The following is a 24484-nucleotide window of genomic DNA, read 5'->3' as shown; positions in this document are numbered from 1 at the left end:
ACTGTTTCACGTTTTAAAATCACACGTTCCACTTCAGCAGATTGAGAACGGAGAAGTTGGTTTAACTAACAGGTGAGAATCCGCAGTATTTTTAGATGGAGATTTGCAGCTCGGCTGAATGAACGCAGCACGCATAATGTGTGTCCTAATTGGATCATTTGTACAGAGCAGCTGTGTGGTACTCATCAAAGCAGGCTCGTTTCATGCACTTTCCCCTCCTCCTGCTCTTTTAGGGCTAAATCGTGCCATGTTGCACGGCACACACACACACAAACTGGCAAACACAGTCAGGGGCAAATTTTCAGCAGCCCTCTATGGTGGTTAATGAGATTTTGCAGACATTTTGGCAGAGGTCCACCTGTAGGGTGGAGGGAGTTTGGCATTCTTAATGACGTAGTCTTCTGGCTTGGACGTCAGGATGTGCATGGGATCCAGTAATATCATGTGATAGATATTTTTGATATAATGTATACTGTCATGTTTACAAATCTAGAGTATTCTTTAATTTGTTCAAGTGATTTTCATTCATGCTTCGCTTAAACTAATGTGTGATATCAGGGTGCTTAATTTTCTAACACTTCTGTTGCAGTTAACATAAGCAAAGCTGTTAGTGTTTTCTCATTAGTTAGTACATTTATTAGCTGCTAATGAAATTGGCAGAGACCTGAAAAGCAAAATTTAAAATATGTAATTTTTTCATTCCTGCGGCATCGTAGTGGAGTGCTTAGCACGCTGTCCTTGCACCTTTTAGGGTGGAGAGTTCGAGTCCCACCTCCCTTTGCTTAATGGGTTTATGGGGTTCCTTGAGGTTCTCTGGTTTCCTCTTACAAGTCCCAAATTGCCTTAGAGTGTTTGTTCATCCAGGGTGGTACCCAGTGCCCAGAGTACACTAGGATAGGCTCCAGGCCTCCTGTGACCCTGTACAGGATAAGCAGTTATAGAGAATGAGCGAGAGAAAGTAATTTGGCCATTTCACACGCATTACCTTGTAATTGTAAGTGCTTTAAAATCTATATTTTTCTTTACCATCCTATCATTTGTTAAGTTTTTTTCCTTGTGTCTATGAACTAGTAAACTACTCATTAGTCAGACACTTCATATCTGAATTTGACCAGTCTATTCATGACGTGTTGCTTTTGCCACTGACTTGAACTTGATTTGACTTTAAAATGAGTTCAGCTTATTTTTTGCTGTCTATGTAAAGTTTCAGGAAAGCATGTTAGCTAAGGAGATGGTCTAAAATCTAATAATGCTACTGTAAGTGGTAACTTACACAGCAGGTTAAAACAAAGGCTACTTTTAGAACCAAATATAAGATAGCAAGGATACGGATTTATGGATAACTATGTGAACTTTCGGAATGCATATGTTTAAATGTTCTTATTATTTATTGTTAATGATGGGAAGTTAAATAACATGAGCTAGCCTAGAGGAATTTTATTATTCCTTAATGTTCTTATTAGTCACTTTTAGCCAGCTTACTATTGTAAACTAACCTGACTGCCGTATCCTTAAATGTTCTTATTGTTCACTGATGATAGCTGGCTACATAATATAAACTAAGCTGACAGAATTTTTGAAAGGGAATGCTATGCCATTCGCCATTATAGGGATGGGAACCACAAGGAACCATCTGATAGAATATCATCGTGATACTGTACCTAGGTGCCGATTTGATTTGTATTGCGATGCTTTTAATATTATTTTTTTCCCTGATTTTTGTTACATAAAAAAAAAAGACGTAGCAAATAATTTTGATAATGTGTGCATAATCGAGCACACCACCTTAAGAATTATAATAGAAGGGCAGCATTAATAGAACTTCAACATTTTACCAATAATAAAATGCAATAATAATTTAAATATGTATTTACATTGATTTTGGAGGCAGTGTGGCGAAGCATGAACTGCCACCAAAAAAGAATTGCGATATGTAACTGAATCTTATTTTTTTTTTTCCCCCATCTCTAAAATATACATAATGTTATGGATTCAAGTCAAACTGGGACTTGTGATGAAATTCCTTGTGAATGAAGGCATAAAACTGATTGAAATTTACAGAAGACGTCAAGCCCAATGCAGTGATGAGACTCAAAGCGAGTGAGTGTTTTAAAGAAGGCCGTACGTCTGTGAATGACGATACCAGCTGAGGAGGCTCGGAGCCTACTACATTAATTCCTGTGAAAGTTTCAAGAGTGGAACGCCTGATCCTTGAAAATCGACAGATAACTTGTTGCCAGCTTGCGGAAGAGATGCATCTGTCTTGTACTTTACAGTAACTTGACTGGGAGTTATTGCCATAACCCCCATATAGTCCAGACCTCGCTCTAGCCATTAAAGGAGTTTATGAGAGGCCAGCTTTCAGATGAAGCAGGCAGTATGTTCATGGCTTCGGTGTCCTTAGGAAACTTCCTACCTTGATGGTATCCAAGCACTAGTGAAATGCTGGGATAAGTGCATTCGTGTAGCGGGGGATTATATCAAAATGGTAGTTTTTACACTGATAACTGTGTTCTGTTATTCTGGTCAATTAAGACATTTTAATTTAAATGTTTAATTTAATTTTTTTTTTAACATTCATAAATATAACTGAAAAGTTCTTTCTCAATTCCTGTCAGGTTTTTTTGATGATCATTGATAAATATAATGAACATTTATGAATGTTATACTTACAAATGTTCGCTAGCTAGCTTGAGTTATCTAGCTAGGTTAGATGTATAGAAATCCTGTCAGGCTAACAATAACAATTAAAACATTGACCAATATTAAGGGTAGCTAATGTTATGAAGCTGGCTAACATCAGCGATTAACAGGAACTTTTAAGAACATGGCTTATAATTTCTCTCAGAAATCCTGTCAGGTTAGTTCATGTTATGTAGCTGTGTTACATTAGCAAATAATATGAACATTAAAAAATACTATACCGGTTAAAATTCATTTCAGAAATCCTGTCAGGTTGGTTTGTGTTATGTAGCTGGGTAACATAGTAAATAATATAAACATGTCAACAAATATGGCTTAAAATTGCTGTCAGAAATGCTATCGGGTTAGTTCATGTTAGCATGCTGGCTAAAATGAACAGCCGTTTAGCTTACTGATGTACAGGCAAAGCCAAAAGAGTGCAGCAAGTTTTGTGAAGACTGAAAACGCCACACCCGTGCAAATTAGGAGCGAAAAAAGAATCAGATATAATCTTTTATATCCAAACATAATATTACTTATTATTCTATTTGTTTAGTTTTTTTAACCACTGGCTGTTCTGATACATGGTGGTTGTTCCTGTGTGTATTAAACATGTTATGTACTACATAGTAAATTGTTATTTCAAAGTTAAAACATTCAATAGAGCTACTACCATTATATACTAATACTCATGTACATAGTGTGTAGTGTATAAAAGTCAAGTGAGATGTCGATTAGATCAATATACAAACTATTTAATTTAATTAAGATTTAGGCTTTTAGATTTTAGGATTGATATTACATTGCAAAAACATGCTGTGACGGAGAGAATTGCATTACAAGGTGCTGCTATCTGACATACCAGCTGATAATGCTCTTTAGGTAACACCCACAGATACCTTTAGACACTAAAACAACATCGCCAAGTCAACAGCTTCTCCTTTTCTGTGCAGTGCAGTGGTTTGCATTTATGTCCACGTTCACAACATACAGTATGTCCACACATTTCAGCATTTTACTCTGGACAGACTTGTTCCTCAGAGAATGCTGTGGAAGAGCCAGACTGCTGATTGCATCACTGTGGCTTTTCTGGTTCAACCTCTGTCGCATCTTGCTTACTGATTACTTGTCTGTCTTAAGGAAATAGTATGTTGTAAGTGTAACAATAAGTGTTTAAGACATAAAGGCCAAAAAGAAAAGAATAATGATGTGCTGAAGGGGAAGGTATGTGTTTTTAGACATAATTACAAGATGGTGTGATGGTGTTTTGAGTAATGCAGAAACGTCAAAAAGCTTGAAAATGACCCTGTTAAAGGAAACATTTGGTACAATATTGGACATAAATATAATATACATGTTAACATGGATAACATGAATCATACAGTTTGTAGCTTATCAGCTACGTAAGTCTAAGATCTTATTTATGTTTATACAACAGATAGTTCCGATCTTGTAATCTGATTAGATGAGAGCTATTCCACGAGTGGTGATAATAGACAGTAACAGCACTGGGTCATTTAACTATATGAATTACTCAGCATCACAGGTCACAGAAGGGATGAAAGTTGTTTGGTATAGTCCGCAGTACTGGAAAGGGGAGAGCAGCTGCCTGCCAGAACCCACATTCAACCAGTTACAGAAGCACTTTCTGCAAGAAAATACAAAAGTTATCTCTCACTTTTAACACTAGGATAAGCCCCAAGTCCCTCCCTAACCCCTGATCATGGGCAATATATGGTTTGTGATTTTAGCTACATCACATCAGTTCTGATTGCACTGCTTTCTCTTCCTCTTGAACATGTATATTTTTGGACACTGTCTGATAATCAAAACTGCTTCTGCCACGGACCTTATTTTTGTTCATTATAACATTACATTACTGCACATCTCTTCTTATTTCTACTTTTATTTTTTTCCTTGCACATATTTATTTAATATAATTTTTTTTTTATTAAAATGTTATTTTTTAATACATATTCTTATTTTATATTTGCAAACTTCAGTTTTATTTTAATGTAGGTTTGATTTTTTTCTTAACTTGCACTTTAATTGTATTTATTTGGTCAGTGGCAGTCGAATAAGCATGTCACATTGTATTGTGCGTGTGGTTGTGTATGTGAGAAATAAAATTTGATTTTGGGCCTGATATTCAGCACAACAACAAAAATTCAAGTGTGATATTGCTTTATCATAAAGGATGTACAAGGTTGATTGAGATAATGATCATGGTAGTCTATTTTACTCAAAATAATTTTCTGTAAATATCTAGGTCACATCCAGTGCACTGTAATGTCTTACATACGTATTACTTGGTTTGGAAAATATTATCTGTACATTTGGCAATCTTAATGAAATAATCCTTGAATTTTCTTATTTTCCATAATTAAATTAGTTACTAGAAACCTATAATAAAACGAACATGTAGATGACAGCACCTAGACAGGAGGAGTGGGTTGGGAGAGTGAGACGCTGATGTATTGATTTTTGTTTTGTTTTTTACCCTCTTTGCAGATCGGGCTGGCAGCATCAGCACACTGGACTCCTTGGATTTCACAAGGTACTCAGACGACGGGAACAGGGAGTCAGACGAAAGGGTGGCGGGTAAGTCTAATGAGGAAGGGAACAAGTGCAGTAAGACAGAGTGCTCAACATTGGCAACTTGGCAGTGCTAGGGGCTTGAACCACCGGCCTTCCAATCAGTAACTCGGTGCCTTAAGCGTTTGAACCACCACTGCTCTGTGTTTAGGTGTGTGATTTAGTTGTTCAAGTATTGTTCATCCATTTATGTCCATGAAGTCAACACCTATAATATAGTTATAGTTACTTAAACACCTTGGGTAGTCTTGCAGGGAACATTAGCGCTTCTCTATTCTTGGTCGCCAAAGCGTTCATGTGATGCTTAGTTGTTCTGAGTGATAATGAGGATATCAGGCACGTGCTTCATTGGTCGCATTCAGCTCAAGCCTCTTTTGTCTTAGCGGGGAGGGATGGCATACTTGATGACACACCAATCATAGCGACACTAAGCAATCATGGGCATCTGTGAGCAGGAAAGGGCTGATGGCTCAATTGCGTTATGCCATCCCAAACAGGGGTGAGCAGCAGTTGGAAAAGATGGAGCCAGACTTGTGTCACATGCCTTGGAGGAAGCACATGATAGTCCTCACCCTCCCCTTGATGGTGGAGTATCCCAACAGAGAATTGGCTAGGGGTAAATCAAAGAGAAAAAACTTTTAATGATGGTAAATCTTTTTTCGATGTTACTATAATCAGTATTTATAACAATATTTCCTTTTTTGTAGTTAACTTTACAACAGAACGAATAGTCATAATATGTGTATAAAACTTTAGTGCAATCCGGTGCTTTGTTACATCTGGACTAGACTTGTGTATCCAGTGCATAAAAATGTGAAGCCTCAGGATAAGATACAGTACTCTACACATAGTGTTGCACATTGTGCGTCCAGACCAGAGTAATGAACAAAAATATAGCTTCATTAGTGTGATAGGACAATTAGATGCAGCAGATATAATTGTTAGAAAAATAAACTTGATATCATTTATCATTGAGCTCTCTACTGTCATACTTAATCTTATTTGTCTCTCCATGCAGTTGCTCATTTAACAAATGCCTTGCTAGTTTGTTTTTTCTTTTTCTTAAGTAATGCATTTCTTGACTAAAATGCCAAGCATTATGACTGAGAAGGACTGACATGCTGGAACAGCAGATCCAATTTTATACTTAAATATTTCTTAACTGTTCATTAAATGAGGGTTAATTTTAAAATCTTTCTATTCTCAGTATAGCGAATAACAACTGTATAATATATTTTTTTCTTGTAAGGAAACCTTGCAGCAGAGAAAGCCTGTCTGTTGTCAAACATTGATTGGACACTTGCAGCCAATTTTATTAAACTCGCAGCCCTGGCTGTCTGACCTGGGGTTTTCTGGCTTTCTGATGAGTCCCAACACCAGTTTTTTTTTTTTTTTCCCCCTTCTTGCTGTGTTAACCCATCCCGACTAGCATTCCTTTGCCAGTTATTTTTTGCTTGTTTTTTTTTTTAGTTTTGCCATTCGTTCAGTCTGTGTCCTGTGTTCTCCGGATCTGCAGAGGAATTCTTCTCGGTCCTGGTTGTATTTCACTCTCTCGAGTAGTGTTGAACACAATATGCTATTAAACGAAATCCCAGACCGTGAAACTTTTTTAATAGGTTGTAATAGGCTGAAAAAACACTAGCTTTTAATCCAGGCCTAGATGTTCTCTGCGGATCTTCGGTGCACAGGTATGCAAAGTGTGTTCTCCTTTTCATGCTTTTTTTTTTCCTAGTGTTTTTTTTTTTGCTGTGGCAAGATTGCTGCAGGATCCGGCAAACCTTATATATATATATATATATGTCACATCTTAAAAAATTTACAATGCTCAAATCAATCCTGTTTGTCGTTAAATGTGCAGTATTTAAATTCATTTGTACTATGAGTTATACTTAAGTTATTTAACAGTTTAACAAAGAATAAACTAATGTTGTAAGAGCTGACCTTTGTCAGTGCGTGCTTGTGTCACGCCCTTCACTTAACACCTACACCCGACACGGTGCTATAGTGCTGTGATCCCAATGAAATGGATTGTTATGTAACCAAAAGTGTACTAAAGGACTGTGTACACAGTAGTAAGCGTGTAGAATTTTACAAGTAAAAACTCTGTCTTTATGGACATGCAGTACTTGAGTTGAAAGTATGGACACACCTTCGAACTTTCTTCATTGTAAAACTATTTTTGAGGTGAAGTTTTGGTCTTCTTTTCTCGGGATGGTCTTCATGAGAGCCAGGTTCATCATAGTGTGCTTAATGGGTTTGGGAAATGCATTGACAATACTGTTCTTGTATTATAAGAACTATGTAAAAACAGCTCAGCATGTCCTCAAATGTTTACATTTGCAACATTTGGCAGACGCCCTTACCCAGAGCGATTTTATCTCATTATTCATTTGAACAGTTGAGAGTAAAGTGCCTTGCTCAAGGGACCAACAGTGGTGGCATGGTGGGGTTTGAACGAGGGATCTACTGGCCCCCAGTCCAATGCCTGAACCACTGAGTTACTGAGTCTCACCCTCCCATATAACAACTGACCTGTTGTTTCTGTTGTTGTCCAAACTTTTGACTGGTACTGTAAACCACCCCAACTGATGGATTTCAGTTCAGCAGTTCAGGTTTAGCAGTTCAGGATCTCCGCTGAATGCCTTCACTCCTCTGGCCCTAGCTCACTCATTTTTGATCTGATCTGGAACATGAAACGCATACAATGCCGGTTAGCTCCAAAATCGCCTCCACTCGCATATCAAAGACTGTATAAGTGCTCATATCTTGGAGACCTTGTAGTGTTTTCACCCTTTTGCAGTGGAAATACGATGCTTCATCGTGTCCCTAGGCATTAAAAACATTACTAGTTCCTGATCCAGATCATGTAGCTGGACATTTTACCATTTATCGAGTTTAATGGCAATATTCAGCCACAAATGTTGCATCGCCACAGAAGGGAATTACACATGCAACAAAAATTGCAACAGTATGTTTGCTTACTAGTTTTTGCACTTTTTTGCAGCAGTTACTTTTTAGACCCTCCCTCACAGCACACGTCTCCGTCCTCTAACTAACCAGAGATTACTAAGACCAAACACCTGATATCATCTTTTTTAATTTTAAATAATAAAAAAAACTAATTGTAGAAATGTGAGGATTATACACCACCAGCCCAATACATAATGAGCTTTAAGCTAAGAAAATGAGCCGTGAACTATGAAATTGTCTCGTCTTTCCATTGGACACTCTAGTTCTGTACAAATCCTGGGTCAGACAGCAGATAGTTGAGTCCTGTTTTGTAATTTGATGAAAGAAAAAAAACCAACAACAGTGCTGCGTGTGAAATTTTGCCATCTGTCCCAGCAATCTCTGCTGCATGCGTTCATAAGATCCATAGTGTGCATGCACTTGTTTCAGTTCTGCTTCAGTTGTTTTTGTACAAATCTTGTATTTGATTTCTTTCTTCATCTGTTTTTTCATTGTCATACTTTGTTCTTTTGGTTGTGCCTTTCTCTTGGTTGAATGCTTATGTGTGGGTGTTTGTGCGTGTGCCTGTATGTATGTATGTGTGTGTGTGTGTGTGTGTGTGTGTGTGGTGATCCACCCCCTCCCTCGGTCCAGTTCTGGAGTTTGAACTACGGAAAGCCAAGGAGACCATTCAGGCTCTGCGCAACAACCTGACTCAGGCTGCAGGTGGTGTATGGTGTACTTTACAGCATTCTCACACACTTCGTTGCTTACTGCTGTAGGAGTCTGACTCGCTCCTGAGGGCAGTGTGTCCATTCACATACCACTTGTCTCTCTCTGTCCATCTCTCGATCTCTCACTCTTTCTTTCTGTTACTTTTTGTCATGCTCAGAGTGTGAAATCCCTTCCCAAGAGCGCAAAAACTACAAATCCAGTCCTGAAATTCAGGTCAGCCTTCTTTTTTCCCTTTCAATATTAAAAGGATTAGCTTTAAGCCAAATTTTATTAATTTCTTTTCTCATAATTTGCTGCGTTTTTAAATTTTTTTTTTAAATAACTTGCAGTTTAGTAGGTCTGACCGGTATTTTTCCCGCTCTAGGAACCCATCCGCCCCCTGGAGAAACGAGCCTTAAATTTTTTAGTGAACGAGTATTTATTAAAAAATGAATACAAACTGTCATCCATCACCTTCTCTGATGAAAATGATGATCAGGTAATGTTTTAAAGCTTTTTTTTTTTTATACAACTAAATATGCGTCAATATTTTGCTGAGGTTTGCATAATTATTCACCCCCTATAACTATAACCCCCTATAAAAAGAAAAGGTGTGATTGCATTTAGGGATTTATTCTATGTTGTTTTTAAGCCTTTCAATATGACCTCACACAGTTAATTCTGAAATTTTACATAGATAGTACCCGAGTTCATTTAGGAGGTGACTGCATGGAAATTTGATTTATTTGAATGTAAAAAAAAGGTGTATTCTTCACACTAGGGATGAGAATAACCAGGGACCACACGATACAATATTATTACGATATATAGGTGCCAATTTGTTCTGTTTTATGATTCCGTAAGTGTTACTATTTTTTTAATATACTGATTCAAGATATAAACTTGTTTACAATTCATAACAAAGTTAGGAAATAATTTGCTTCTGCAAGTTTGGAGCACACCATCTTCAGGACTTCAGGACACCTGTAGAAGAACTGCAACATTGAACCACCTCAGATACAAACATATGTATTTATTATTAAAATAATAATTAAAAAAATGATAGTACAAAACAAAAGGTTCATGAAACATCAGTAAAACTTCTATATGACCTTTTTTTCCTTTCACTTTAATAGTGTAGGATTTTTTGTGTGGATCAATGACTTGTCCAACTCTCGTTAAGTCCATTTAATTTTTTAGGTACTAGTTGGAAAAGCTCAAGCGGGGGTAAATATTTATGCAACCTATTGTATAATATGATGTTTTGTAATACTTACAGAACTATGGAAAAAAAAAAGTAATGCCTACATTCATGATCAACTTTAAAGGTTTATTATACTGGACAGTTTTGTAGGCTGGATAATCTCTATCCTTCTTGCTAATATTTATAACCTGCTACAGTATGTAAAACAATCTCAGTTCTATATAAATCTGATGTCCTTTGCACCCAGTGTCATCAGTGTCATGTTTGTTCTTTTCCAATATAATTTGCAGCCTTCATAACACCTATATAAGTGTGTGTTCTGGTCTGTTGTGTGTGTGTGTAGGATTTTGAGTTGTGGGATGACGTGGGTTTGAACATTCCCAAACCTCCGGACCTGCTGCAGCTCTACAGGAACTGCGGCAGCAGCCAACATTCGCGCCGGGAAACCATAGACGTTGCTGTGGGCGTGGATGCTGGTGACCTTCCAGTGGACTACATTACCCAGGAGTCTGTGCACAAAAACGAGACCATGCAGGTACCTTGATGGATGTGCTTTGTTAGATTTGGTTAATGTACATGCTGTGCACTGAGAGGACAAAATGCCATGTATCGGCCTTTTCATGTTCTAGGAATTAAATGCAGGGAGGAAGTTATAATCAATTAAAACAATATAATTCAAATTCAAATTTTGTTTGCCACATAGATAACTATACACAGTATGATATGCAGTTAAATGCTTATACTACTGTTTGGAACGTAAAAATGGAAAGATGTGATAGAATAGGAAGATTTTACTGCAATAAGAGAAATTGCCTTAAGATAAATGAAAATTTTTTTATTTATAGCATGCATGCATTGCATATGATTTAATATGGCAGGTGCATTTATACATCAGCTTTGATCTAGTGTTTTTCATTTGTACCCTTTTTTTATATGGCAAAAAAGTCTTTTTCAGAACATCCCTCAATGGGACTTAATGAGGTTAAGGGCAGGACTCTGGACATCAATCTGGACTCATCAGACCACACGACCTTTTTCTAATTCTTCAAAATCCTATCTTCATGCTCCCTAACCTGTTGAAGTTCTTATTAGTCTCACTGTCGAGTAAAAAGTAACTCATAAGAAAGCTGTTAGTCCCTATCCTAAAAATTCTCGTCACTTTGTGGGTGCATGTGTCGAAATGCTCTTACTTTCAGTATTTAACCATGCTCCGATTTCTACTGTCAATTCCTTGTAACTAGTAGCATCTTTTTTATGATCACGGTTCTGTATCAGTAAGTTAAAAGAATTGTTTCAGCTAAAACATGTTAAGTATAGGACACTCTAGGGTCAGTTTTTGCAAGGACAAGCATATGTCCTCTGGTTAGAGTGTGTACTGTTATTTGAATACATAATCATTTCACTAGGGAGCATGCCCGCTGCGAGAAGCTAATCATTCTCTCGTAAATAAACCGTTGCCTTGTTCTGGGAATGTTGAGGAAATAGGATTATGTTCAAGCAAAATTGAATCATGAACACTGCATGGCTGCCCAACCTCAAGATCTGGAGATCTACCACACTGCGGTTTAGCTTCAGCTGCATCCTGACACACCTCATGTGTGAATTTTGAAAGTAAACAGATTGAAGATTAAGACACCAGCTATATATTCTCTCCTTATGCACAGCATGTAGAAGCAGCATTACACATGGGTGAGACAGATGAGCTCAACAAACCTTCTTTATTTCATTAGTTTATTCCAATCTAATAATAATCATAGGGATTCAGTAGGGATGAGAATCACTAGGGATTAACTGATAATTAAATTATCACGATACCTATGTGCCGATTCGATTTGTACTGCGATTCTGTAAGTATCACGGTTTTATAACTATCCCAGTTCGATCCCCCCCCCCCCCCCTTTCAGATTTTGTAAAACAAAAGCAACAACAAGATGCTGTGAACAGTTTAGAGTGCACCACCTGTAGGATCATAAAGGAACTGCAGCATACTGCACCACCTTAAATGCAAACATGTATGAATTAAAAATTAACTTGAAGGCACTGCGGGAATACATGAATCGAAGCACAAAAGGACCATAATACATAACTGAATCGATTTTTCCCAGATCTATTATTTGGACAGCAATTGATTATTATTATTATTATTATTATTATTATTATTAATAAATAAAAAATGTTGGAGCTTCATGTATATGATTGAACAATTACCGATGACTGACATTTGATTAGTTCAGTAATAGTGGATTATGTTTCGGTGGAGTTGGTGTTCATCATGTAAAAACAATATTTCGTCAAAATGTGTTTACTTTTATCAGAAATTATCTAACAATCTGCCCTGGCTATTTTTGACATGACTACACCTTTAGGCAGAATGTGCTCACTAACCCCGGTGACTCAGTATATTTATAGTACGTTAATGATTGCCTTTGCACAGGATGCTTAGTCAGCTTATACAGCATTTATCTGGATCAAAACATGCATAACCAGAAAATAAAAAATCGTGACACAGTTGCATGTGAACGTACATTTGCAATTGTAATCCATATATAAATATAAAATAATTAAATGCATAAAAAATAAGTAAATGTATGTATACATAACTTACATTTAAAACAAGTTTCAACTATTAAGCTAAATCGAAATCTTAGAGAGAATAAAAAATATGCGTTCACTTGACACTTAAGTAAGAACATCTGGTTACTACTGTACGATTAGAGTTACAAGATGTGTTCCAGTTAAACAGAGTCATGAACTTTCTGGTTAATGAAGTCGTGTAACCGATTGACATTTACAGAAGACTTCAAGCGCTATACGATGATGAGACTCTAAGTTACATTAAAGCATTTGTACGCTGCAAACATTTTAAAGAATGCCTTGGATAGCAAACCCAGCCGAGGTGGCTCGGAGCCCACTGCAGTCCTTCCTGTGAGTACTCTGTTAGTGGAATGTCTGATCCTTAAAATAATCAACTGATCGGCACAACAACTTGGCACAGGTTTTACGCCGGATGCCCTTCCTGGCGCAACCCTCTCATTTTATCTGAGCTTGAGACCGGCACTGCATTTAGTGGTTGGGGTTTGTGTAGCATTAGTGTAGCAGGGGATTATATAGAGAAATGAAGGGAGTTGTTAATGCACGATTAAAAGGCCCAGTTGGACTTAAAAAAAATCCAGCAAGTTACATATCTAAGGCTTTTGTTTGTTTGTTCTTGTATACACTTTAGAGACTGTTAGACGGTGATGAAGATCACACTTTCTCTTAATTTTGATGTTTGATACAAAATCAAATGAATCAAAAGATGGATTCAATCCAAGCCAGGCTCAGAAACATAGGCCTGTAAGTAATGTCAGCGTGAACCCTAATGTTAGCTCTCAAGGACACAAAAGATCAGAATATTCAGTACTGTATATTATGCTGCACATTTGATAATTGTGTCTAATATGTGAATAGGTAGATTATGGTCATGAAATAAAAATGTACTGAGATTGGTTTCACAGTAAAAGGGCTCCCTGGGTGATAAGCATATGAAAACCCCTGCTAAAGCCTTTTTGTCCCTCTCTCTCCCTCTGTCTCAGCAGGCGGAGGTGGTGCAGGAACTGGAATACCAAATCAGCCTGTTGAACAGTGAGAAACAGAATCTAGCAGAGCAAATAAAGAAGTTACAGAGGTGAGCGATGCACGAGCGATGCATGTACACGTCAAGAAGCTTCGTAGATTAAAAATGACCTTGTTGCTTTCCTCTTCTCTCCCACGCAAGCTCAAATAAACCTTGTCCAGTTGTCAAAACAACATACTTTGGCTGATTTAAGTGACTTGCAAGATAATTATGCTCCAGAAATAATTGACATAATACGCTCTAATTGTGCGACGATGTCATTTCTCAGTGAGATCCAGGGTCTGCAGAGGAACATGGTGGCTCCTCCGGTAGGCCCGCTGGACCGTGGGGAGTCTGAGTCAAGGCTTCAGAGCGAGCACCTGGATAACGGCCAGTATCTGGACGTACGGGGAGTCGCAGAGATCGACACTAATGCAGACACCAAATCTAGCAGTAACAGTACCACTAACACCAGCGCCACTACGATTACCACTACTGCCACCGCTGCTGAGAATTCCTCTTCGTCGACACCCAACCACAGCAAGTTTAAAAGCCCTGACCAGCACAGCAAAGGCCCTGTACAGTTTGATCAACCAAACAGGTAACACATGCAACTTTAGCATACAATCTACACTTTTATTATGCTCATATACTGTATTGCATCCTGATGAAAACATCTGGATTAGGTTTTTCAATAAACGATATTTGCTTAGGTGGTCTTAATGTTAAATATTTTGTATACTTTACATAATTCATTTATTTATTTTTTTAATTTTTGCCGGAACTGGACTGTTAGAAAGATAAAAGTTTTTTTTTTTTTTTTTTTGCGTCACAAATCATATAAACATAACTGGTCTCCTGATTTCTCAGATTGCTACATGTACAGTAGATGTTGTAATAAGTACATAACACAGTAAGATATGATGTTAGATCGGACCTATGTTAGATCGGAAGTTGATTATTTAATTTTGAACATTTAACAGCATGTCCAGAGGTGATTTGTACCTTTTGTACAACAGTTGTTTTATTTTTAATCCATTTTTATAGTTCTGTTTAATCTTTTGGCACAGTGTTTTTAGGTTTTATTTTGTAAGAAACTGGCGTAAAGCTTCTTATTTTGACCACTAGGTGTCAGCACTGCATCGAGCGAATCCCATTCCCATTCCAGGCACACAGATGTTCCTGCTTTGTGTGTGTTCCACACGTCATCAGTTCACACCTCCATTCAGTAATACATGCTAGATGCTGACTGTCTTTGCTTCTGTAGTGGTGAAAGAACAATTAGCACATGGACGGAGAGCGTAATCGAAGCCCGAGAAGCCTGTAAAAGCATGCTTTGTGTGTTGTTTGCAGGAAGCTGTCTCCAGCGTTTCACCAAGCACTTTTGTCTTTCTGTCGAATGTCTGCGGACAGCCGGCTCGGCTCTGAGGTGAGCGCACTCCGATTACACACAACCACGCCTTCGCGCACAGAGCAACTCTTCATAAAAGAACACCTAACACTGCTGTTATTGGGCATTCATGCAGTCATACACACGTATGCACAAACACACACGATCCAGAGTGAACAGGATGCATGAGGGTTCTTTTAGAGCAAGTAGTGTTCTCGGATAGCATTCTTGTGAACAGCTTTTGTTACATTCTGGTGAATGTTATTATCAATATTAATGAGGCTTATAATGATTTCCTGCATTATGACATCATTTTTATTATATAAAAAATTCTGCTCACCACCACAATGGATTTAAAATGTCAAGATGTGATTGAAGTGTAGAATTTTAACAAAAAAATTTATAATGAGTTAGACGTTTTATGACCGATTAATGATATGATGGGTCTATCAGGGTGGTAGGGGTAGCATCGGGGAGAGGAGTCTTCAACTTGGTAGATTTTTTAAATGAAAGAATGCACCGGTAAGCTCAGCGACATCTGCCCTTTCACACCCTCTCCCAACATCTAGCTAATTGAAGAAGTAGGAAGTAGAAGGAGGAAGTAGTGTATCATTGAAAAGTCTACAGTCAAGAGACAAATAATGTCTGCAAATACAGAAGGTTTACTACAAGATGCAAACCACTGGTAATGCCCAAGAACAGAGAGACCAGATTAGAACTAAATCTAAAAGCCTCTCCAGTTCTGCTACAAGATTATTTTGTACCAAAAAGATTGGAAGAAAAGACTATAGAGAAGGAAAGGATGATCCAAAGCCTACTACATCATCATCAGTCATAATGGAGGTCGTGTTATGGCATGGGCATGAATGGTTGGCAGAAGTTTTTAAGGCAGAAAACATGCTCGACCTAATGAGCATGTTTAAGACAAAAATGAAGACAAAGACCCACAAACAAGCAGCAGATAAAAGCAGCTGCGGTAAAGTCCCGGAAAAGCAGCTCGAGGGAACAAACTGCTGATGTTTATGGGATCCAGGATTCAGCCAGTTATTGATTGCAAAGAATTAGTATCCAAGAATTAAAAGTGATCCTAATATTTGTGATTGTTGGTTCAAAATTAAGGTAAAGGGTTGTGATTCCTTTAATGTTGAAAAAAAGGGGTTAATTTGAAATCCACTGTAGCGGTGTACAAAGGCAAAAATATATTAAAATTGTGTCACTGTGCAAATACTGGAATTTAGGAAGCTGTTGAATAAGTTAATCTTTTTTTTTTTTTTTTTTTTTTTTTTACACTTAAGATATATGCATGTCTTGGGACTACACTTTCCACACCGCCTCCTGCTCTACTTGTGCCATTTAAACTGTACACCTCTTCCTGAAAACAAAGGAGGCCTGGACGGGAAAGCACATAATATGTGCATAAATAATTGTTGTGGAATGTCTGGGTTGGTTCCTGTTATCATTTTGCATCATAGCAGCTGTAAAAAAAAAAAAAAAAAAAAAAAAAATTCCACCTCAAGACAAAAAAAAAAAAGATTATAATTTTTACCACAACCCACCCCCCCCCCCCCCAAAAAAAAAAAAAAAAAATTCCTAGAAAACTACTAAAGAGTGCTGACACTGGAGACTCATTCTATGAATGTTAAATAAATAAACGTCTTCTTACGAAATGTTTCAACATATAAACATTTTTTTAAAAAAAACATATTTGTTGGTGTGCTCTGGACAATCTCTGTGTCTGTTGTCACTATAGACGTGCTGAAATAAATAAATAAAAAAAGATATATAATTTATTTATTTTTTTAAAACAAATTTTGTTGAATGTCTCAATTGTTCATCAGTACTTCCTATACTGTGTGTGTATAGTAACGGTGTATTGCTTTGTCAGGTGTCGCGTATCGCTGACAGTGAGGAGAGCGTGATGCTGATGCTGGGTCGCTGTCTCCCTCACATCGTCCCTAACGTCCTGCTTGCGAAGCGTGAGGTAAGCTCACTCAACACACACCCACACACACACACTTCTCTCTTTCCAGGACTGATGCTATGCTGCTGTCATCTTATTTGAGTTTGAATTTGGCACTGACCTGACTGTTTTAATTTTCTTCCACTAACTCTCATCTCTTGTCTCATGTCTTTCACTTCTGCTTGGAGCTTTTTTTTTTTTTTTTTTGCAATTGCTCATTTATCCTCCCGCTTTGGTGCATGCCTTTCTAGAAACTGGTTGTGCATCTGTGTCAGGTGAGTGGAACACACATGCATGCTGCTGGTCCAGTCTTCCTTTCTCTCCATGTGTGTGTATGTGTGTGTGTGTGTGTGTATTGTCTTTCAAGATCATCAAAAATATTTTGTCAATGGATTACTTTTTTTTTTTGTTGTGTTTTTGGATTTTTATCGGTGTGGCCTTTGCATCATTTTTAGTAAAGAGGGTGTGGTTTCTGGGTCAGTCTCGGATGAAGAAGGCGTGGCCCCTTGTGTCAGTCTCGGATGAAGAAGGCGTGGCCCCTTGTGTCAGTCTCGGATGAAGAAGGCGTGGCCCCTTGTGTCAGTCTCGGATGAAGAAGGCGTGGCCCCTTGTGTCAGTCTCGGATGAAGAAGGCGTGGCCCCTTGTGTCAGTCTCGGATGAAGAAGGCGTGGCCCCTGTGTCAGTCTCGGATGAAGAAGGCGTGGCCCCTGTGTCAGTCTCGGATGAAGAAGGCGTGGCCCCTGTGTCAGTCTCGGATGAAGAAGGCGTGGCCTCTGAGTCAGTCTCGGATGAAGAAGGCGTGGCCTCTGAGTCAGTCTCGGATGAAGAAGGCGTGGCCTCTGAGTCAGTCTCGGATGAAGAAGGCGTGGCCTCTGAGTCAGTCTCGGATGAAGAAGGCGTGGCCCCTGTGTCAGTCTCAGATGAAGGAGGCGTGGCCCCTGTGTCAGTCTCGGATGAAGGAGGCGTGGCCTGTCAGTCTCGGATAAAGGAGGCATGGCCTGTCAGTCTCAGATAAAGAAGGCGTGGCCCCTGTGTCAGTCTCATGATAGGAGGCGTGGGCCCTGTGTCAGTCTCATGATAGGAGGCGTGGCTTCTGTGTCAGTCTCATGATAGGAGGCGTGGCTTCTGTGTCAGTCTCATGATAGGAGGCGTGGCTTCTGTATGGGACTCAGTTAAGGAGGTGTGGCTACTACTCCTAAAAGTCCTAGTGTAGAGGTGTGGTCTCTTTGCCGGTTTAGGTGGAGAAGGTGTGACATCTAAATCAATCTTAGTGAAGGGGGTGTGGCTAAGATAATTAAATACTCAGTCACCTTTTGCAACTTTAAATGCATTACTTTGCATTGTATTAAAGTGGCTTCTTTAAATGTGTTGGATTGGTCAGGATTGTGTTGTGCACTTGGTATTTTTATGTCTTTGCACTATACTGTACACATAATTACTATATTTATTGATTTTATTAACATTTCGCATCGCTGACGGGTCTCACATTATTGATGCCAGTCATTCAGTCAACATTCGCTCATATTTGTTCCTGCTTTCACTTCTAGACACTTGAGTTGTAACTCGCAAAATGTAACCCCAGAGTGTCTTTCATACACACAAACGGACACATTCGTCGCACCTGTCGGGTGCATGCCACCTTCGCCTCTTAGCCCTCTGCTTTGCATAGTGGTGTGAGAGAGGGTGGGAGTGGGACGGAGAAATTTCCTCATTCCTGCCCTCGTTTAGTGGACTTTGAGCTTTGTCTGTTAATCTCAACTGTCCAACTTGTGTTCCTAATATTCACTTCCAAGTGCTTAACTGCTCTCACTCCTGGCACACACATACATATACACACACATACACACTCAGACACGCCCTCAAGGTGTATGATACGGCACCTGGAGCAGAACAATGGGCTATTAAGTGTAGTTAGTTGCACACCTGTCTGCTTTACTGCTGTTACAGGTTTTTGATACTTCAGCTCATGTTATTGGTGAGATAATGACTATAAACATTTGTGAGGGTTAACCAAAAAAAAGAAACAATAAAGCTTGGGCTACTGATTAACACTTAGTATGCAAAAGTGAGCAGTGAGAGATCAAATCAAAATTAGATGCCAGTAAGTAATGCATGGACGGTCTGTCAGTATCCTTTCGTGATTCTCCCAGATGTGCCTCTTTTTTTTTTCTGTGTTTTGATGTTTGCTAGACTGAGTCACAATATTCCAGCAATTAAATGCATTTCTGTGTAACTCTGGCGTTTTGATAGGAAATATCCTTCGATTGCGCAATCGCAACACTCAGCCGGCAAGTAGACACATCTATCCAAAGACAGTCTGACATGCCATCACTAGGAGATGGCTAGTTTCACTCTGATTATGGTGATACTAGCTATCCATAGTTGTCTGTCTGTTCATGTCATTAACTAACCTCAGCCTTTTTATTACTATGCCGCTTCTTCATGCTCTTATTTAATCAATTAGTCATCAGCCGAAGGTGAAGATGAAGGTGGAAAAAAGTTTCAGAAAGTCCAGTTTTGTCGATGTCTTGTGCATTGACATGAACTTTTCTGTTCACCATATTTGCAAAAAAAGTTTATATTGGGCGCTGCAGCCGCCTTGTCAACCGAGCCAACTTGTCACATGTCTGCGTAGGACACAATTGATAAAAGCATGATTGTGAGTTTGGATCTCAGTGATGTCTTGGCCAGGGATGACTGTATCGCCAATAGTTCATCTTCTGACATTTTACACAACACAGCACATGCGCCGTCTGTTCTGTTCCGTCCAAGAGTAGTTAACTGTAAATTCCAAGAATGGGTTATGGGGTTTGGTGAGGCATCCATGAGCACTTTTCTGAACCCAAGCAGAACCCTGACATCACTGCCAACATCGTAGCTGGCGAGTTATGTCACAGCTATTTATAAACCGTTACAGTCATCCGTTAATCAGTGCAGTAATCGGATCAGCGCAAATATACAGCATGATGCCGTCAGTGTTCTGTTATAACCGAATAAAATTACCAATGTCATCAGCCACAGTGACCTAACTATTAGTCTGGTGTTGTAGAAATGCATCCTACCCACACGTATCATGCATGTGCAAGGCCAAAAAAACCTCCTTTTTCTCTACCAGCATGTCAGGAAATGTTACATCTGTTAAAAACTGTTTTATATTTTTTGCGCTGCCACGCCCAATCAAAACTACTGTATAGGTATGAGATGTTTCGAAAGTAGCACAGCCTGACTATATAAGCTATATTTTTTGCCATTGGTAGGAAAATCTGACAGGGTAGTTAAAAATGATAGACGCGATCATCCCTTATACGCAAGTTTGTTATAAGCAAAGACTTAATAAAATTAACTTAAAATAACCTCTGTCCATATCACAGAAAACTAAAAACCTACACACTACTGTATATTTATCTTTGCAAATCATTTCTTTAGCAGTGTTTCTGTATAATCTGATCCTAGTCTTACGGTGCATTTATTTTATTTTTTTCCCATGTTATGTTCGTGCGTGTCTTCACAGCTTGTAATATAATTCATGATGATCTAAGATGCTTGTTTTCAGTAAGACACTGTTTTCCCATATAATAAAGTAGTCAGCTATTTAAACCATATGTTCAGCCTCGCATATTTCTAAAAAGTGTCACTTCTCTTCCCCTTTTTCGTTGCCTGCCTAGAGCATACGGTTACTCCAGTTGCAGAAAACTTCCGCACATCAGCGTGTGGATCGCGGCCAAATAAAATGTTTCCTAACGGCCTCCATGCATGCTTCAGTCTCTCTCTATCTCTCTCTCTCTCTCTCTCTCTCTCTCTTTATACCAGGTGCTAAACTGCATGACTTTTAACTCAGTTCAAAGAGAAGTAAGTAGCATAGCAGGACTCTGATGCAGAAAGCCAGAAGGAGGGCGGTGTACAAGGGGGTGGGTGTGTAAGTGTGTGTGTGTGTGTGTGTGTATGGGAAGCTCTTGGCAGGTGAAAATGTACCGTCAAAGTGAAGGAAATAAAAAGAGTAGTACAAATAAACAGGCGAGGCGTCGATCTGCCTGGAGGGTTACCACAGATTTTTAAAACTTTCCTGTTTACGGGTCCTCATCATGTTGTTGATTTGCGATTCTGCCCCCAAGGTGTGTACTCTGTGAACCGTGCATTATTCGATAAGGATCAAAAAAACACCAACGTAATGTTTTCTCTCTTTTGCGCGACCCTATGTAAAACTGAGCTAATAGGTCAGGAGTGACCACTGCATGGCCGCACGGAGGCCAAGTGATGGAATTTTTATGATGATGACCCGCAGCTGAATATAGAAACCGGCTAAAAAGGCTATACTAATATTTGTCCATGCTTTCAAGATGACAGAAATATTGCTGTATTTTTTTTTTTTGTTCGATACACACCCAAGCACAGACTTTCAGACCTTCTGTCCTTTGTGCGTGTTGTTCCCTCTATCCTTGACTCCTGTTTGCCAGAGTGTCCTGTTACATTCCACTGAAGGTGCGAGTGTGTTTACAGGTGCGTGGAGCGGAGCGTTGTATTCATTTTCAAACCTCACACCTGCGTTTGTGTTTGTTTGTGTTGTAGGAGCTCATCCCGCTCATCCTGTGCACGGCCTGCCTCCACCCTGAGCCCAAAGAGAGAGACCAGCTACTGCACATCCTCTTCAATCTCATCAAGAGACCAGACGACGAGCAGAGGTGTGTGTCTGTGTGTGCGTGTTTATGTGGGTGTGGATGGCGGTAAAGTGTAGAGTTTAGTTTAAGGGAATGTTGTCCAGCTTTGATCATCTGGTGCTTGATCTTTTTTTGCTCATACTTCTTGGTAATATTGCTCAAGTTCTGTCAGATGGGATGAACAATAATTTGTAATTCTTTCCAAAGATCCTGGTCTTAATCAGAATGAGGTCTGAGAAAACATTGAGTTTTTTTTTTTTTTTCCACTGCAGTGTGCTTAGGGTCCTCACACTAGGAGGGTATACTTCTGTCTCAGTCTCAAGTCTCTTGCATACTGGAGCAGGTTTTCTGCCATGTACGCTATTCGGTTCCATCCATCTTGCTCTCCAACCTGAGCAGTTTCCCAGCCCCTCCTGACGAAAAACATCTCCGTAATATGCACCCGCCCCTATGCTTCACACCAGTGATGGTGCTCACCATCTGATAAACAGTAAATGCTTACCTACACTAGATCAGGTTTCTGTTTTTTTGTTTCTTTTCTCAAGTCTGTTGTAAAGGCTCAGGCGCTACAAATGCTGTAAGTTAATCCGAAGAATTGCCAGAGCTTTCCTTAAACACCCAACATCTATCCACGGTGTTAATGCACTTTACTATTACTATTGTTTGCAGTATTTGCTTACAAATAAAGCGAGCTTGTCCTTGAGCTTGATGTTCTTACAAAATGTTATAAAATTAAGCCAGCCCGGTCAACTATCTTTCATTTATGATGCTGGTCCATTTCTCTGGTGTAAAATGTATTGTTCTTCTTTAGGTACGTCTTTTTTAGTTTCTTTATTTAAATTAGATTAGATATGTCTAGATAAGTAGATCATGTCATGTCTAGAGAAAACATAATAAGTATCTTTTTTTTAAAAGATAAATAAAAGGGTGGTGGTTTTAAATCCTGACGTACAAGGTGTTCGAGTCAAACCGGGACTTTTGATCCTGCAGAATAACCGAACACAGCCATGAGAATAAAAACTCCCATTATTTCTCAATATCCATTTATTTCCCTGACGTACTTCTGCACATATCCCAGTGTTTCACTAGTGCTTAGTGACTAGATGTGATGTGAATGTACTAGAGACAGAGATTGATTTATTTTCCGTATTTGCTTAGTTAAATCCAGCTGGTCACTTTATTTTTTTTATTTATTTTTTTTTTGGGCCAAGCAGTGTATATCAAATTGGGATATTTATGTAAAAAAAAAAATTAATGTAAACAAACCCCTGCATCATAATTAACAGGTATTAATTAAAAAAAACAAAACGGAATATTTTTACTGGGATTAGTTCATATTTTCACGGCTGAAATAACAGCGGCACGTACTCCTCCTGCTTGGTGGGTTTCCTCAGGGTACCTGCGGATTAGGCTAATTGGCGTTCCCAAATTGCGTGAATGAGCGTGTGAATGTGTGTATGTGTGTGTGCCCTGCGATAGATTGGCACCCTTTTCAGGTTGTACTACGCCTTGTGCCCTAAGTCTCCTGGGATAGGCTCCTCGTGACCCTGAATACAGGATAAAGAGGTATATAGGTAGGGCGGGATCGTGGTCGAGTGGGTGGGCTTGGTCTTTGGGTGGGCTGGGGTGTTGAGGCGGGTGGGCGTGCGTGCGAGCGAGCGGGTGGGTGGGTGGGCTAACTGCGCTGAAGTGGTATAAGTGAATTTTGTTTTAAAACTTCATCTTTATCTGATTAACTTTTTGATTCCTCATCTGATTCACTCTCCGATTATCGAACAGGGAGTGTATTTGGCTGATGGCGTAAAAAGTGCAATTTGTCGTGAACAAGGCGCTCAAACTTATAAAATGTAATTTATTCGTATTAATATGTTTGGCAGAAAGATAGACAGACATGAGCGTGGGCTTCAACCTAAAATAATAATCTCACTGATTACATTACAAGCTCATCAGCTTATTTTTAGCTTTAACCTTTTAAATGTTTTTACAAACTCTTTCCCTGTCAATGACAGATACTAACACTTAGTATTGTGTGTGTGTGTGTATGCCATATATATATAGTGTGTATATGTATTACATTATATATATATATATATATATATATATATATATATATATATGTGTGTGTGTGTGTGAGTAAGCACCTCTTAACTGCTTCCCAGTATTTGCCAGTTCCCACTCATTACTCATGCCACATGGGTGTTTAAGAGCAGACTTTTAAAGAACAGACTAACTACTCCGGAGCTTCACTGCAATTGCTTGTACTGTACAAAACGCCGAAGTCCATTTATTATAAAATGGTATCAAGGCTGTTTTTACCATAACTTTCATTTCTGCGGTGGCCGTCTCTAACACTCCACTATTGTTTCTTTGCCTTCTTCAGACAAATGATCCTTATGGGCTGTGTGGCTTTTGCACGGCATGTGGGCCCAACGCGGGTGGAGGTGGAACTTTTACCACAGTGCTGGGAACAGGTCGGCTCTTTCACCCCCAAGCCACACACACACACACACACACACACACACACACACACACACACATATATATATATACACTGTAGTGTGTGAGTGATAAATTTGGCTCTGCCTCCCAGTACAGCGTTGTGAATAAAACAATCAACCCTTTAATTAAACACTCGAATTGAACCTGCCTGTGATGAATGTCAGCTTTAATTTAAGGGTATGCGCATCAATTTTGCCAGCAACCCCACTTAGAGACAAAACAGCACTAATTGTTGTTTAT

The 24484-nt window shown here is 39.0% G+C and overlaps 1 protein-coding gene across 6 annotated transcripts in view; it reads left to right on the top strand.

Moving 5' to 3' along the window:
- Positions 1–24484, top strand: part of relch (RAB11 binding and LisH domain, coiled-coil and HEAT repeat containing) — a 50091-nt gene that overhangs the window by 4403 nt on the left and 21204 nt on the right. For all 6 annotated transcript variants that reach the window (XR_008356432.1, XM_053487736.1, XM_053487735.1 and 3 more), the window contains exons 2-12: positions 5194–5283; positions 8881–8952; positions 9119–9174; positions 9326–9439; positions 10488–10679; positions 13720–13811; positions 14029–14340; positions 15093–15168; positions 17015–17110; positions 21657–21769; positions 24126–24216. Coding sequence is in view for 5 of the 6 variants with exons in the window: in XM_053487736.1 (XP_053343711.1) it covers positions 5194–5283; positions 8881–8952; positions 9119–9174; positions 9326–9439; positions 10488–10679; positions 13720–13811; positions 14029–14340; positions 15093–15168; positions 17015–17110; positions 21657–21769; positions 24126–24216 (1304 nt within the window). In the remaining variant the exon portion in view is untranslated. The remainder of the gene's footprint in view (positions 1–5193; positions 5284–8880; positions 8953–9118; positions 9175–9325; positions 9440–10487; positions 10680–13719; positions 13812–14028; positions 14341–15092; positions 15169–17014; positions 17111–21656; positions 21770–24125; positions 24217–24484) is intronic.

This window comes from Clarias gariepinus, chromosome 26 (assembly GCF_024256425.1).
Source record: "Clarias gariepinus isolate MV-2021 ecotype Netherlands chromosome 26, CGAR_prim_01v2, whole genome shotgun sequence".
NCBI classification, from domain to species: domain Eukaryota; kingdom Metazoa; phylum Chordata; class Actinopteri; order Siluriformes; family Clariidae; genus Clarias; species Clarias gariepinus.
This window is presented reverse-complemented; position numbering and strand designations above follow the sequence as displayed.